Genomic DNA, 15,995 nt, shown 5'->3' on the forward strand with positions numbered 1-15,995 from the left:
TTTATACTTTGATTCAGATTTATGGACATCTATCTCTCTTAAATATTCACACTGTGCTTACAAACTTTCTAAAAAGAAGACATGCATTTACATATACTGTAAAATGCAAAATGTTCTTTGGTAATCCTGATAATCTCAGATACTTGAGAGGGAGAGATCAGGAGTATTGTGATTTGAGGCCAGAGGCAAAGAGACTCCATGCCAACCAATAAAGCTGGATGTGATGGGATGTAGCTGTCATTTCAGCTGGCCCAGGCATTGCAAGACTATAAACTAAACAGAACAAAGGGACTGGGGATGTGGCTCAAGTGGTAGAGCATCTGCCTAATAATTACAAGGTGTGGAGTTCAAACCTCAGCACTGCTAACTGTAGTAACCTGTTGGGATTAGCTATCTAATTCTGTTTTGTAAAAAATATCTAAATTGCTCGATCCCGTCTTTGGTGTTTCCCTTGTGACCACCTGTGTGTGGTGCTCTCCTTTAAAAGCTCAGCCCCACGGAAGGTCAGGGCTGCTCAATATCAGCCCCAAAGTGGAAAGGAGCCTCTGTGCTGCTATTGAACTGACTCCTAGCTCCATTCAGAGTACTGGTGACTCTATTGCTGAGTTCGTGGGCCCCAAAGTGCTTGGGATATTACATATGGAGGCCCCAGTGAGATCCCAGCCTCAGGTCTTGATTTTGGGAAGTCCGGAATGGGTGAGCCCCGATCTTTCAAAGGGGGTGGCCATTGAGAGAAATTCCCAGAGCAGCCCTGGGTAGTAGCAGTAGCTTTTCTAGCTGGAGACTTCCCCTGGTCAATGTTAAGCAAGACTCTGTTTCAAATCCTCTGGAGGTGAGCGTTTTGTATTCTAAGACTGATGAGTGTTCTGTGTTTTGTGTACCGACTGACTGGTGAGTGTCTCGTGTCCTGTGCTCTGGTTGAAACAGAGAGAGTCTAGTCTTATGCTAGTGTACCAGTTCAAACAGACTGGTGGGTGTTTTGTGTACTGGTTGAAACAGGTTGGTGTGTGCTGGCCTTGGATGGGTTTCTGGGTAAATTGGCCTCGGCTATACACCCCAACTTGAGGTGGTGGTGAGACATTGTCCCATTGTTGGACTAACTGAACCTAATTGGCACTGGTTGAAATAGACTGGTGAACTGTCTCGTGTTACAACTAAAACAGGTTGGCACCAGTTACACTGTGTACAAAATGAACCCGAACTGAACCTGAAATGAGCAAGAACTGGACCAGGACAGGTAAGTGCTGACTTTGGGTGGGTTTGAGTCCCACTTGAAGATTGTTTGTGTGGTCCTTTGTTTACTGTTTGTCTCTGCATAGCTGTTTCCATTCACCAATGGGACAACATAGGCCAACTGACATCTGGGTGGAATTAATGCGTGAAAGTTTCTCTGATTTCAGGAGTAGAGCTAGTGCTCACGGGCCCTCTTGGTGAGCATGTAAACTGTAAACTGGCCATCTGAGGGTTCCTTTAATCTACCTCTCCTTTACACAGTTCATAAGATCATCTTTGGGAAGCCTGGCCATCTAAACCAGATCCTCCAGTTCAAGAGCACAGGAATCTCAAGGATGACTTACCCTCTCCTTTTTCTAAAAAGCCCAGGTTTTAACTCTTCTCCTTATTCATTAAACCACTTGGAATGATGGATAGCAGGTTTTACAGATCCTCTTTACATCTGAGGAATGACTGATAGCAGGTTTTATAGATCCTCTTTATATCTGAGGAATGGGCTAGCCATCCAGTGTCTTCAAAGCTGCATGATATCACCTTCCAGGAGACTGAAACCAGGGTGACCGAAAAACAGCCTGAAGCCTGCCTTTGGCAAAAGCCAATCAGCTCATCTTTATCTTCGAATAGACAGACCCTAAAGGCAGCTTCTTTGGCTAGCTAACCTAGGCAAGGCTTCTGCAAGGTTTCAAGAACTCTTCAACGCTTTGAAGCCCTAAGAAAGACCAGTCAAGACCTGACTGGTTACTGGAGTTACTTCCAAAAGTAACTCCTACAATGTTGATGACCTCCTCCTGGAAGACTCAAGCAAGGTTTGTGAGGCTACCTGAGACTTGCTTAAAAACTTGAGCATTTGAGCTACAAGGTATTAGCTAAAGAAAGCACAACTTTGTATACCAGGCTACTTAGCTGGCCTATGAGCTTTAGGAAGAACAGTGAACCCTGTCCAAAAGGAGAACTGAAGACATTCTAAAGATACCTCCCCCTTCAACCACGATTTGCTGAAGTAGCTAAGCCTTTGTATTTGACTACAGCTGGAGGAGATGCTCCTCCCCAATTTAGGAGAGGAACAGGCCTTTAACTCATTAAAGCAGGAGCCACCAGCCTTGGCCCTTCCCAATTTGCAAAAGCCTTTCCGGCTTTCCGTCTCTGAGCAAAGGGGAATAAAAAGTGCTGGCTCAGGACTTGGGTCCCCTGAGAACTTATTCCAGGCCCTAAGCAGAGGCACCTCTGCCCAGAAAGCAGAACTGATGACCCTGAAGTTGAAAGGTAGACAAAAGGAAAGGGTATAAAACATTTTCACAGATAGCAGGTATGCTTGGTGTGCTTTTGCCACAGCTCAAGCCCATGAGGGGCCGATAAACCTCAGCAGGAAAACAATGTGGAACAGATCTTTGCAATGTTGGACAGAATCTGGCTCCTCTGGAAGGTGTCCATTATACATTGCCCTGGCCACAAAAGGAATGATTCCCTCAAGGAAAGCTGAAACAAGGATACTGATGAAACATCCAGGCCAATAGCAAAAGGAGAGGTAAAACCTAGCAATGTTTTAGTCATGACCCTTCTTCCACAACTCTTCAAAAGCCTGCTCACTTAGATGAGGACCTACAGGTGGAAGAACAAATGCTTCTAAACATTTTGCCTTCAGGGTGAAGACATTCGGAGACCAAAGAATTTTTCATTTCTCATGTACTAGGAAAACTTGTGCAATAAGCACATCAAAACACCCACGATGAGGGAAACGAAGCTTTAACAATTATCATGCATCTACTTTATTCCCCACCTGAAAAAATCTTGTGTATGGTATTGTTTCTAGATGTGTCAGCTTCCAGTGAGTAGATAAACCTCTATTCCAGAAGGAGTGTTGAGAGCTATGAGACTTCTGCCTGGAGAGTTCTGGGAACTAGGTTTCACTGAGGTAGAGCCAGGGAAATCCGTGTATAGGTATTTGCTTGTCTTTGTAAGCCATTTTCTCAGGTAAGTTGGAGGCTTACCCAATTAAGAGATGGCCCAGACGTTGTTGCAGGAGGCAGTGCCTAGGCATGGCCTCCTACAGATAGCTGGATCGGACAATGGGCCAGCATTTGCAGCTCATGTCCCTATATCTCCAGGAAAAACAAAGAACTCCTAGAATAGACTTGACACTCAAAGGGAAATAGGTGAGTGAATTTAAGCTCCAAAGATCAGGTTTTAGTACTTAAAGGGATTTTGGGGGGTCCGGGAGTTTGCCCTAGTAGTAAGAGTGCATGCTTAGCATGCATGAAAATCTGGGTTCGATTCCTTGATACCACATACATAGAAGCCTGGTGCTATGGCTCAAGTGGTAGAGCTCTAATCCTGAGAAAGCAAAGGACAGTGCTCAGGTCCTAAGGTGAAGGCCCAAGACAGACCCAAGGGGGGGGGGGGGAAGGGCTTTTTGAGGATATTTTGATTTGCAAAGTGAGATCTGGTATTTTAAGGCATAAAGTTGTTTACACTGTAATCAGGTTATCCGGGCTTAAGAAAAACATCAGGGAATTTGGGATTTATTTTGTTTGGCTAAAATCTAGGTTTAAAATCTGAGTGTAAGTATTGTTAGGAAAATGGAGAAAGGAAATATGCCAAATTTGATCTGCTACAGGCAAGCACTGTTATTGAGATAGAGCAGTGAGGGACACAGGCTTTTCTTGGGCTGGGAGACTGTTGGAGCTACAAACAGGAGTTAGGCTTCTATAAGGTCTAAATGAGGTAAAGGGCCATGAAGTGTTCTTCTGCTGAGTCCATGATGGAATGTTTACAGCTAGGCTTAGAAGGCCCTGCCCGGGTTCCTTAGGACGCTTAGGAAACTGTAAAAAGAGGGTTAAAAAGGTTTAAAAGACAGTTAAAAGTTTATCTGTGTGATGTAATTTGTTCTCAGTACTATTTTGTAATTGTTCTCAATACTATTTTGTAATGTATTTCTCTTAAGGAGGCATGTACTAGTCTGGAATTCTTAGTACAGTGATGGTGCTGGTAATTTTTGTATAACCAAAAAAAAACCTGTCATTTTAATTCAAAGGTTCTCCTAATGGCCTATTTTAAAATAGATGACCCAGGGCACAGGCTGTGTCTAGTGCTTCAATACTGCAAATGAAAATAAAACCTGACATAGTACTGAAAATATAAACATGATATAAACATAGATATAAAAATTTGCCTCTATAGACATAATGTATTACATAGATTAATATGTATCTATGACATACAAACCCCCAGCCTAATTTTAATTATGTTCTAAAATCTAAGTGCCAGTGATTATATATAGGTTTCCCTTCCTAAATATCTGTTTGTTAAACATGTCATTTAAAATATGATGTAAAAATCAATGTTAATTCTTTAATAAAAAATTATTAAAACTTTGGCAAGGTAGCAGAGTATAAAACTAACCCTCAAAAATCAACTGCCTTCGTATATGCCAACAATGAGAGGAACGAGGCAATAATCAGGAAAGCAACTCCTTTTGCAATAGCCTCAAAGAAAATAAAGTACCTAGAAATTAACTATGAATATAAAGGACCTTTTTGATGAAAACTGGAAAATGCTGAAAAAGGAAATTAAAGCAGAACTGAGGAAATGGAAAAACCTCCCATGCTCCTGGATAGGAAGAATTAACATTGTGAAAATGGCAATCTTGCCAAGGGCTATCTACAAATTCAACACAATACCCATTAATATCCCAATGTCATTCTTTAAAGAAATAGAAGAGGTAATCCAAAATTTCATATGTAATAAAAGACCCCGTATAGCAAACACAATTCTTAGCAGAAAGAACAGCGCAGGAGGAATTTCAACACCAAACTTTAAACTCTACTACAGAGCTATAGTGACCAAAACAGCTTGGTACTGGCATAAGAACAGGCCTGAAGACCAATGGAATAAAACTGGGGACCTTGATATTAACCCACAGACCTATGGCCACCTAATCTTTGATAAAGGAGCCCAAAAAACAAAGGAAGAAAGACAGCCTCTTCAACAAGTGATGCTGGCAGAACTGGTTAAGCATCTGCAGAAAACTAAAGTTGGATCCTCCTTTGTCACCCTAAACTAGGATTAACTCTGAATGGATCAAATACCTCAAGGTAAAAGCAGATACACTGAAAATTTTACAAGAAGGAATAGGAGATACATTAGGTCTTCTTGGCACAGGTCGAAACTTTCTTAATAAGGACCAAGAAACACAACAAATCAGAAAAAAGCTGGAAAAGTGGGATTGCATTAAACTTCAGAGCATCTATATGGCAAAGGACATAGCTACCAAATTAACTAGAAAGCCTACAGAGTGGGAGAAGATCTTCACTAACCATACAACAGACAAAGGCCTTATAGCTAAAATATATCAACAGCTCGAAAAATTGAATCACTCCAATACTAATCTCCAAAAAACAACCATCGTATTAAAAGATGGACCAAAGACTTAAAGAGAGTCTTCTCTGAAGAAGAAATAAGAATGGCCTATAGACACATAAAAGAAATGCAAATCAAAACAACTCTTAAGATTCCACCTCACTCCAGTTAGAATGGCCAGGATCAAGAAATCTAATAACAGATGCTGGAGGGGATGTGGCCAGGAGGGATCACTAATACACTGTTGGTGGGAGTGCAAACTCGTTCATCCACTATAGAAAGCAGTATGGCAGTTCCTCAAAAAGACTAAACATAGAGCTCCCCTATGACCCAGCAATTCCACTACTAGGCATTTACCCACCCTTCCAGAAACAAGGACATACTAAATCCACTAGCACAATGATGTTCACTGCAGCACTATTTACCATAGCAAAGATATGGAACCAACCCAGATGCCCCTCAGTTGATGAGTGGATCAACAAGATGTGGTATTTATACACAATGGAATTCTATGCTGCTGTCAGAAAGAACAACATCACCCCATTTGTAAGGAAATGGAAAGACTTAGAAAAAATCATATTAAGTGAAGTAAGCCAGACTCAAAGGAACATAGGCTCAATGGTTTCCCTCATTTGTCATAATCAGTAGAAACCTTGGGTTCTCCTAGCAGAGATTTGCAATAAAACAAAACCTAGATCCATAAGGCCATACAGAATGATGCTAAATGAAAGGACCTCCAGGATATAGAAACAAAAGCCATATAGTGAGTGATTGTTGTCCTTAATGTACTATGTTATCTCTCATCTCTTTTGCTGTCCCTGTCCTTGGTTATCTCATTGTTACGGTATTTCACCTTGTTATCTGATATATTGTATATATGCATATTTGGTTATTTGAAGTCAGATAGGGAAGGGAGGAAAACAAGATGAGGGGTGGGGAGAGGGAAATGGGGACCAAGACAAGAAAGGGTATCAATGTATGTGAAGTAATTCACCCTCTATTTGGTGAATATCATGTAACCCTTCTATTAATTACAATAAAAATACATGGAAAAAAATTTTAAAATGTAAAAAGTGTTAAAGGGTAATCCTAGGGTACTCCTACCTACTCAGGAGATCTGAGGATCAAGGTGCAAAGCCAGGCCGAACACAAAAGGACTTCTCTCCAATTAACCTCAAGAAAATGGGGAAGTGAGACTTGGCTCAAGGGTAGGGAGGTAGCCTTGAGCTGTAGAGCTCAGGGACAATGCTCAAGCCCGGGATAAGGTGGTAGCCTTGACCTGAACAGTTCAGGGACAGTGCCCAGGCCAAGTTCAAGCCCCATGACCCAAAAGAAAAAAGAATTATAAAGATAAAATTCTACAATGCTTTTGTAATGTCTGCAATGCTTTTGTAATGTCTGCAAGTTATTCAAAGAAGAAAATGAATTTATACTGATGTCCATGTAAAAGAGGATCACCACTTCCATAGACACTGCTTTCTAAAGTTAAGATGAATGAAGTTCATGGTAGACAATAGGGAAAAGGCTGTGCACAAGATTCAAGTAGTGATTCCCCAGATTTCTATGCTCAAAGGCTGACTTATGGTCCCACTAAAAACTCGAGTCATTTTCTTTAAAATCTATTTACTCTGAGAACTAGCCACAGTGTGGAGAAGGGAGTAAACAGCACTGGAGTGCTTCACAAACATTACCATAGGAATTTAGTAGTGAGAAACTCGGTCTGAGCCTTCATGTGTGTGGAACCAACAATGTTTTTTTTTTTTTGAAAGATTTTATTAACACTGATTTTTACATATTTCAAGTGCCATGTTTAACAAACAAGATTCAAGAAGGGACTCTCTATGCAATCACTGGCACATAGATCTTTCAGAATATAATTACAATTGAGGGTTTGTATGTCACAGATATCAATCTATATAATATGTATGTTATATAGCCAAAAAATATTTTTAAGCAACAGAACCTCTTTTCCTTTATCAATTCCTCAAAAGAAAAAAAGGCACTTGCCTATAAAAAGTTCATCTGCCTATAATATACTTGCATGTTTTTAGACTTTTCCTTATAAAGAGTTAAGTCCATAAGCCACCAGCCAAACTGAAGGTATGGCAACCATTCACTTAGCCCTGGGAATGCACTTGAACTCACCAAAGGCATGAGGCCGTGCCTCCTCTTGTAAATTCGGCGGATATCTTGAAGTGTTATCTGGACCACAGGTTTCTTTACAAAGTAGAAAGACAATGTCAAATTATCACCATTCTAACACAACTAGAAATCACTTAATATTATATGAGGGGGGGTAATAAAATCTTCCCAGTATATTGTCTAAAGAACTAGAAAGGGAACGCTCAACAGAATACACATCTGGTTTTGCATTCTGCTTTGCCATTTTTCAGTTTTGTAATCTACATCTGACACAGTACCTCCCAAACACCAATGCAATCACCTGTCAGGGTATTGAGACAGCTGGATGATGCAGAATACTGAAGGGCAAAAATAACCACTAAATATGCAGGAGTTCTGCTTTTTTTTCCAGACCAATGGTTTGCTTAGTACACATTTATCTTGTTAGAATCTTTCACAATCTCAACAATTTCAGGGTATGAAAGGCAGGGTCTCTTTCTTCAATCCCTAGAACTTTTAAAACACCCAGGTGTCAGTGGCTCACGCCTGTAATCCTAGCTACTCAGGAGGCTGAGATTTGAGGACTGCAGTTCAAAGCCAGGCCAGGCAGGAAAGTCTGTGAGACTAATCTCCAGTTAGCCACCAGAAAATCGGAAGTGGCACTGTGGTTCAAGTGATAGAGTGATAGCTTTGCGCTGAAGAGCTCAGGGATAGTGCCCAGGTTTAAGCCCCATGACTGACAAAAAAAACACCCAGTAGATTTATAAGTGATTGGCCCAAAGGCAAAGCTTCCATTCCCTTCTCCCAGTGAGAAGAAGTAGAAGCATGGAGGCTGTGTTACATAATTGTGGAAACTACCTTCAAGTCTTTCACTCCGGCTAATGATCCTCACCCAGAGCCCTGGGAAGGGATTAGTGCTTGTACAATGGATTCTGAAGGTGTAATGAGTACTTATATATTTTTCTATAAATGTTTTACTTGAGCAGCAATAATGGTAGTAGCCTAGCCGAATGTATTCTACTAATAAAGAAGGCCTCTCTAGACAAGCACACTTGGCAAGTATGTGCCACCACCTAGTGGACAGAATTCTTCTAACATCTCTTCTGTTTTAGTGCCATGAATAATAGTGGAAAATACTCCTGAGTTGTTAAGCAGGCCTGACAAATAGCCCAAATGCACGGTGAGAGAGTATTAGGATTGCTCTCTGTTCAAGGATCTACTTCAAAAAGAGACTAGTTCAGGGGCTGGGGGTTTGGCCTAATGGCAGCATGCTGGCCTAGCGTGCACAAAGCCCTGGGTTCAATTCCCTGGTACCACATACACAGAAAAAGCCAGAAGTGGCGGCTATGACTCAAGTGGTAGAGCAGCAGCCTTGAGCAAAAAATGTCCAACAACAGTGCCCAGGCCCTGACTGGAAAAAAGAAAAAGAAAAAAAGAAAAAGGAGTAGTTCTAGATACGTAACAACTCTTTATAAGTAGTGCTTTTGAAGTCTACATTTACCTTTCCTTTGTGGCCTAGTCCTAAATCTGAAGTCTTTGTAAAACTGGATTGCAGCATCTCTATCTCATGTCTTGTAGACTGGATAATGCCAGTGCTGCCTCAGAGAAGATTTGGATCTACTACCAACTGTGCTTACAGTAAATAGAGGCAAATACCACCGACACCTAGATGAGTGCAGGAAACATCCATTTCTTTTCCAGAGATGCTTCATAGGAGAAAAATACGTTCCCAGTGATTCTTGACTAAAATCTGGACATAGAGGGCATCTTTTCCTAGCACTGGGAGCAAGGGTATCAGAATACCAAAAGTGAACTAGAGAAGCGTAAATTCAGGTATGTGTTCACAGGGAGGCTGGGCAAATACAAAGGCACTGGAAAGCAGTAAGTGATTTTCATCATCACCAAAATTCAAAGGTGTAAGGACCATGTTGGGCAACACGTAGAAAACTTCACCTAAAGATGGAGGTTGTTCCAGACCTGGGCGTGTGGTCTACGTACCGGGTACCCATTGAGAGGCTGAAAATAGAGGTTGGTATCCGTGATGCACACATGTCCAGGATTTGTCACTAGCGGTGTCACCATTTCTGCTTTGCATTCCATATGTAGCTTTTCAGAAACACTTTGGAATCTGAAAAGATGTTTTGCAACATGAGAAAAGTCAGAAGTTGCTACACAATCTAGGTGGTATGACAGACATTTGTCTAAACAGTACATTTCAATGAGCGACATCATGATATAACTTAGCTACTTGGATAAAGCTGATGCTTTTTGGCGGTAAAATGAAAACTTGATTTCTTAAGAACAGAAGATATACTATGTATCACAGAGGCACATATACACAAGTAACATCAAATAACTATTTGAATTCCTGTCAAATTGTCCTTGAAACTATTCTTACATTCATATAATTTCAAGTTTTGTGTTGTTTAGGCCCTGCATACAATTATGATCCCAGCCATGGCAGGGAAAGATAAGAGGATTGTGAATACAGGCCAGCCTGAGATTTGTAGCAAGACCCTCAGGCAGCTCAAATGATAGAACACTTACTTGCCTAACAAGCACCAGGCCCTGAATTCAAAATCCAAGTACTAAAAGCAATAAAAGAACTGATTTAGGGCCGGGAGTTTGGCCTAGTGGTTAAAGTGCTTGCCTAACATGCATGAAGACCCGGGTTCGATTCCTCGGTACCTCATACATAGAAAAAAAAAAGCCGGAAGTGGTGCTGAGGCTCAAGTGGTAGATCTCTAGCCTTGAGAAAGTCCAAGGACAGTGCTCAGGCCCTGAGCTCAAGCCCAGGACTGGCAAAAAAAAAAAAAAGAACTGATTTAACCTAACTCACCACTTATAAATACATCTATAATTTAAAAAAAAAGAATGATCTATTATTATAGTCTTTGGCATAGATTTCAATTATTCCATACATACTTTTATTAAGCTCCAAATATATAACAACTCAAAGCTTAGTTTGATAAAATATTGGCTTTTGAATTTATTGTGGTAAGATGAGCTTTCTAATACCAATCCATATAGTACCTCATTGGAAAAGTCTATTCTTTTTATTATTTTACTAAGTTAACAGGGAAACAAGCAAATAATGTTTTAGGGTAATTATTTAAATCACTATATTAAAAATAAATCTCCTGGGCTGAAGATAGAGCTTAGTGGTAATTTAGTATGCATGAGAGCATACATCACTCCACTTAACCAAAAATGAATAAAGGACCAGGAGTTTGGCCTAGTGGTAAGAGTGCTTGCCTAGTATGCACAAAGACCTAGGTTCAATTCTTTGGTACCACATACATAGAAAAAGCTGGAAGTGGTTCTGTGGCTCAAGTGGTAGAGTGCTAGCCTTGAGGAAAGCCCAAGGACAGTGTTCAGGTCCTGAGTTCAAGTCTGAGGACTGGCAAAAAATAAAGGAATGAATATCTAGTGAGTAACAGGAGATAACAAGCTTTTTAAGCTAGCATGTAAAAATGGAAAGACAGCCCTGAAACTTTCCCTGAAATGACCAAACCCAATTGGTAAGCTCAACTCCGCACAATGCTTAAAACCCATCAGAAACCTGAGCATGCAGAGAAACCTAAATGAACTTAATCAGAGGAAAAAAAGTGGCAGGTAAGTGGCAGGAAAAGAGTAGCTTAAAACAGGTAAGAATAAGAGTTGTACAATAAGATTTTTTCAGAGAAAGCCACCTTAAGAGCGGGAAGGAAAAGAGAGCTCCCAAGGATGTTAAAAGGCTCTTGACTGCAGTGACAGGAAGACTCAACTCCACCATTTAGAAAGCTGGTGTGTCTGGCTCCACCTTAAAGCACAGAACCATCTTCAGAGTTGCTCAAGTGATTTGCTCAAGATCCTATGTCCCTTTGAAAAATCTAGACCATTCCCTTCATAAAGTGCAGGCAAGCCAGTGTGATGGCTCACGCCTGTAATCCTAGCTACTCAGGAGGCTGAGATCTGAGGATCAAGGTTCAAAGCCAGCCTGGGCAATACGAAGCCAAGAAACTCTTATCTCCAATCAACCTATGGAAAACGGGAAGTGGGACCTGGCTCAAGGGTAGGGGAGTAACCTTGAGCTGAAGAGCTCAGGGACAGCGCCCAGGCTAGAGTTCAGGCCCCAAGATCGCCCCTCCCCAATAAATAAATAGATAAATACTGTGCAGGCAGCAGTGGGGAGAAGTTAGCCTGAGCTACCATAAAGTCTCACTCTATTTCCTAGTAAAGCAACCTGACAAAATAAAGGTTAGGCATGACATTTATGAAGGTAAATATTGTTTTGTTCAGTCTTTATAAGTTCCTTTTAAGCAAACTGTCCGGCATACCATAAACACTTACAAGACACATGAAGGAACAAGACACTATGATCTATGCTCAAAAAACAAAAGACTCAAGGGAAAGAAACACAAATGTTGGCTCTGTCAGGAGCATAGGAAAGGAGGAAATGGAAACAAGAGGATTTTTCTTTGTTGCTGTTTTTGTTTTCTTTGTCTCTTCTTTGTTTATATTTTTTGGGGGTAAGAAGGAGGCAGAGAAATGGAGAGACAAAGGATGAACAATGCAGAAATGGTATTCAAGGGACACTATGTTAAAATTGCACTATACAACTTGTGGGTAGGGATAGGAAGGAAAAACTGGGAGAGGAAGGGAAGGAGTAATGTTGTCCAAATAGAAATGGAAGTGTACTTTTTTTTTTGTCAGTTGTGGGGCTTGAACTCTGGGCCTGAGTACTGTCCCTGAGCTCTTCAGCCACAGGACCATTTCTGATTTTCTAGTGATTAATTTGAGAAAAGCATCTCACGGTCTTTAATGCCCAGGCTGACTATATACATTGGAAACAGAGTAGGAAAGTTATGACTGCACTAGCTAATTATAGTGCGTGTTTTCTCTTTACACATTCTGCATCTCAAAGCAGAATGAACAAGGAAATCACACTGGACTTAGAGGTAACAACAGTTCCTGTGACCCTGCATAAGAAACCATGGAATAAAAATCGTTAAAGTGATCATTTAAAAAACAAAACTAAGTCACTGGTGGCTCACAGCCTTCCTCTAATCATATATGGATGGATGGTATTTATAAAATATTTTATATGATAATGCAAATATAACAAAATGGGTCCAATACTGCTAAAGCTGTACTGAGAAAGTTTTGTAGGTTTAAGTGCTTCTATTACAAAAGAAGGTATCATGTCAGCTAGCTTGGCCTTGTTCTCAAGAAGCCAATGGAAGTCTATCCTTCATAATCTAAAGAAAGTAAGAGAAAAAAATAGAAATCAGCCTTAAGTAAAATAGAATAGAAAAAGGACAACTAATTCCAAGGTTGTTATTTGAAGAGTCAATAAAATACTGGCTAATACCGATAAAAAAAAAGTAAAAATAAGGAAAGCATAAAAACCAAAATACACACACACACACACACACACACACACACACACACACACAGAGCAATCACTACTATGGATTCTGCTGACATATATATGCCAATAAATCTGACAGCTTAAGTGAAATGGACACTGTTTTAAAACTATACTTGCCAAAACAGGTACAAGAAGAAACAAACTAAATAGCCCTATATCTAGTTTAGAAATAAATTAAGCCAAACTTAGTTGTCCATACCTGCAATTCTAGCATTCAGAAGGTTGAGGTAAGAAGATATTAAGTTAGAGGCTAGACAGGGCTACACATAATAACATTTCCTCAAAAAAAAATAGTACAAAATCTCCAAGAAAACTTGGGCATCCTAAATAAAATAAATCCTATAAATCCTAAAAATGTAAGAAGGAAATAACACCAATCCCACCCGCACTTTCTGAATAGTAAAGAAATGGCTACAAACATATGAGATCAGCAGAGCCCTGTTCCCAAACCTGACCAACCTCCAACATTACTGGAGAATGAAAGATCAATATCCTTCATGAATATAGATGCAAAAATACTTCCTGAAACAGCAACAAAGCAATTCAGCAATATGTGAAGACAGTACATCATGATCTCAAATTACACTTATACAAAGCTGATTTAACAATCAATGTAATTCACAGTATGAACAAACAAAGGAAAATATGATAATGTCCATAAACACAGAAAAGATGTTTGACAAAGTATGATCACAGCAAACTGAAAACAAAAGGGCACCTTCTCACTATGATAAAAAGCATCCATGTAGTGTCTGGCAGGGAAGGTGAGATCAAGTAGAATACAATGTAAATATGTATGAGATACAACAGTGAAATCTCCCCCTATGTAACTGATATAACCTTAAAAATACAATTAAAATTATACTTTTAGTAATACGAAATAGAAGCTTTCAATACTTTTTAAAAAGTATCTATGGAAAAACCAGAGCCAGTATCTCTCTTTAACAAGAAAGCATTAAACAATTTCTAAGTTCTAGAACACAAATGTATCCTTTCCACCACATTTATTATTAAGACAGTACAATAAGATAAGAAGTAGAAAAAGAAAGCCACAGGGATAGCCAACTCTAGTGGCCCACACCTGTAATCCTAGCTGCCCAAAAGGCTGAGATTTGAGGATGGAAGTTCATAACCAGCTCAGGTAGGAAAATTCATGAGACTTTTATTTCCAATTAACTACCAGAAAACCAGAAGTGGAGCTATGGTTCAAAGTATAAAGCACCAGCCTTGAGCAAAAAGAATTAAGAGACAGTGCCTCAGCCTTGAGTTCAAGCCTATAACCCACATGAACAGAGATTTCTTTCAAAGTGTCATTATTTACATACTAAATGACTACAGATATGAGAACTGAGTGAACTCTGAAAAATTCCTCTAGGACTCATGAGTAAATTTGAGAAAGTTATCTAATATTTTATTTAAAAATTATATTGTTTTTATATACCAATAAAAATAATTGGATAATTTTTCAGTAGTAACAGGGAAATATCTGGAATTTTCTGAAGGAAATTTAGGAGTACCTCCATACTAAGCATATAATAATGGGGAACACTGGATAAGACATAAAGACAATGCTGCTTTATCCTGCCCTTTTATAAAAATCTCGAATCAAAGTATTTTATTTTATTTTTTTTATTGTAATTAGTAAAAGGGTTACATGATATTTGCCAGATAGAAGGTGCATTAATTCACATACATTGATACCCTTTCACATGTCTTGGTAACGAATCAAAGTATTTTAAAAGGATATTTTGAGAATTAAAAAATGGGAAGGTCCAGGTGTTTGGCCTGAATGGTAAAGTGCTTGCCTAGCATGCATGAAGCCCTGGGTTTGATTCCTTGGGACCACATACACACCAAAACTGGAAGTGGTGCTGTGGCTCAAGTGGTAGAGAAAGCTCAAGGACAGTGCCCGGGCCCTAAGTGCAAGCCCCAGGACTGGCAAAAAAAAAAAAAAGAGAGAAATGTAAATATGTAGCTACATATTAGATGGTATCAGGAGATAAAGAACAATACCCCTTAATGGATCTATGCCAATGGATTTATGCTGAAGGACTCACAGGGTAATGCCATGATGCCTAACAATTCAGTTTCTAATGATCCAAGAATTATATATTGCCTACATCACACAAACATGCATATACTATTACACATACATAGTATATAACTAATTATATATAAAATGTACATAATATAATATCTAAGTATATATATATATTAATACACACATATATATACACATACACACAAAATCCACTGGTGTTATATACAATAGTATAGCATTTACATACACATCCTGCATATTGTAAAACCTCCCTGGCATTATAAGTGACTATCTAAGAGCTACATAAATAGTGGTCAGGAAGTATTAAGTTTTCTTTCTGCAAAAGTATTATTAAGAATGATGAAAGCTCGGGCTGGGAGTTCGGCCGAGTGATAAGAGTACTTGCTTACCATGTATGAAGCCCTAGATTCAATTCTTCAGTACCACATCCACAGAAAAAGCTAGAAGTGGTGTTGTGGCTCAAGTGGTAGCCTTGAGGAAAGCCCAGGGACAGTGCTCCGGCCCTGAGTTCAAGCCCAAGGACTGGCAAGGAAAAAAAAAGAATGATGAAAGGATGGCAAGTTTATCATCAGGGTTTTTTTTTTTGTTATTGTTTGTTTTTGGGGTTTTTTGGGGGGGAAAATATAGAATACTGCAATAGTTTCAGAAAGTCTAAAGTATTAAGATACTTCATTTCATAATTGCAAAAATATCCTTGGAATTCCTCAGTTTAACATTTCAGAGACTGATAATTGTATTTTTTTATTTAATTTTATTTTTTTGCCAGTGCTGGAGCTTGAACTCAGGGCCTGGGCACTGTCCTCGGACACT

The 15,995-nt window shown here is 39.5% G+C and overlaps 1 protein-coding gene across 1 annotated transcript in view; it reads right to left on the bottom strand.

Annotated features, from left to right (window-relative positions):
* Nsmaf (neutral sphingomyelinase activation associated factor) overlaps nucleotides 1–15,995 on the bottom strand; it is a 66,355-nt gene that overhangs the window by 20,364 nt on the left and 29,996 nt on the right. Inside the window, exons 10-11 of the mRNA XM_090338852.1 lie at nucleotides 9,709–9,838; nucleotides 7,735–7,806 (exon numbers count right to left, since the gene is read on the bottom strand). Of these exons, the coding sequence (XP_090194978.1) occupies nucleotides 7,735–7,806; nucleotides 9,709–9,838 (202 nt within the window). The remainder of the gene's footprint in view (nucleotides 1–7,734; nucleotides 7,807–9,708; nucleotides 9,839–15,995) is intronic.

The sequence above is a fragment of the Megascapheus bottae genome, chromosome 9 (genome assembly GCF_031878675.1).
Source record: "Megascapheus bottae isolate mThoBot1 chromosome 9, mThoBot2.hap1, whole genome shotgun sequence".
NCBI classification, from domain to species: Eukaryota; Metazoa; Chordata; class Mammalia; order Rodentia; family Geomyidae; genus Megascapheus; species Megascapheus bottae.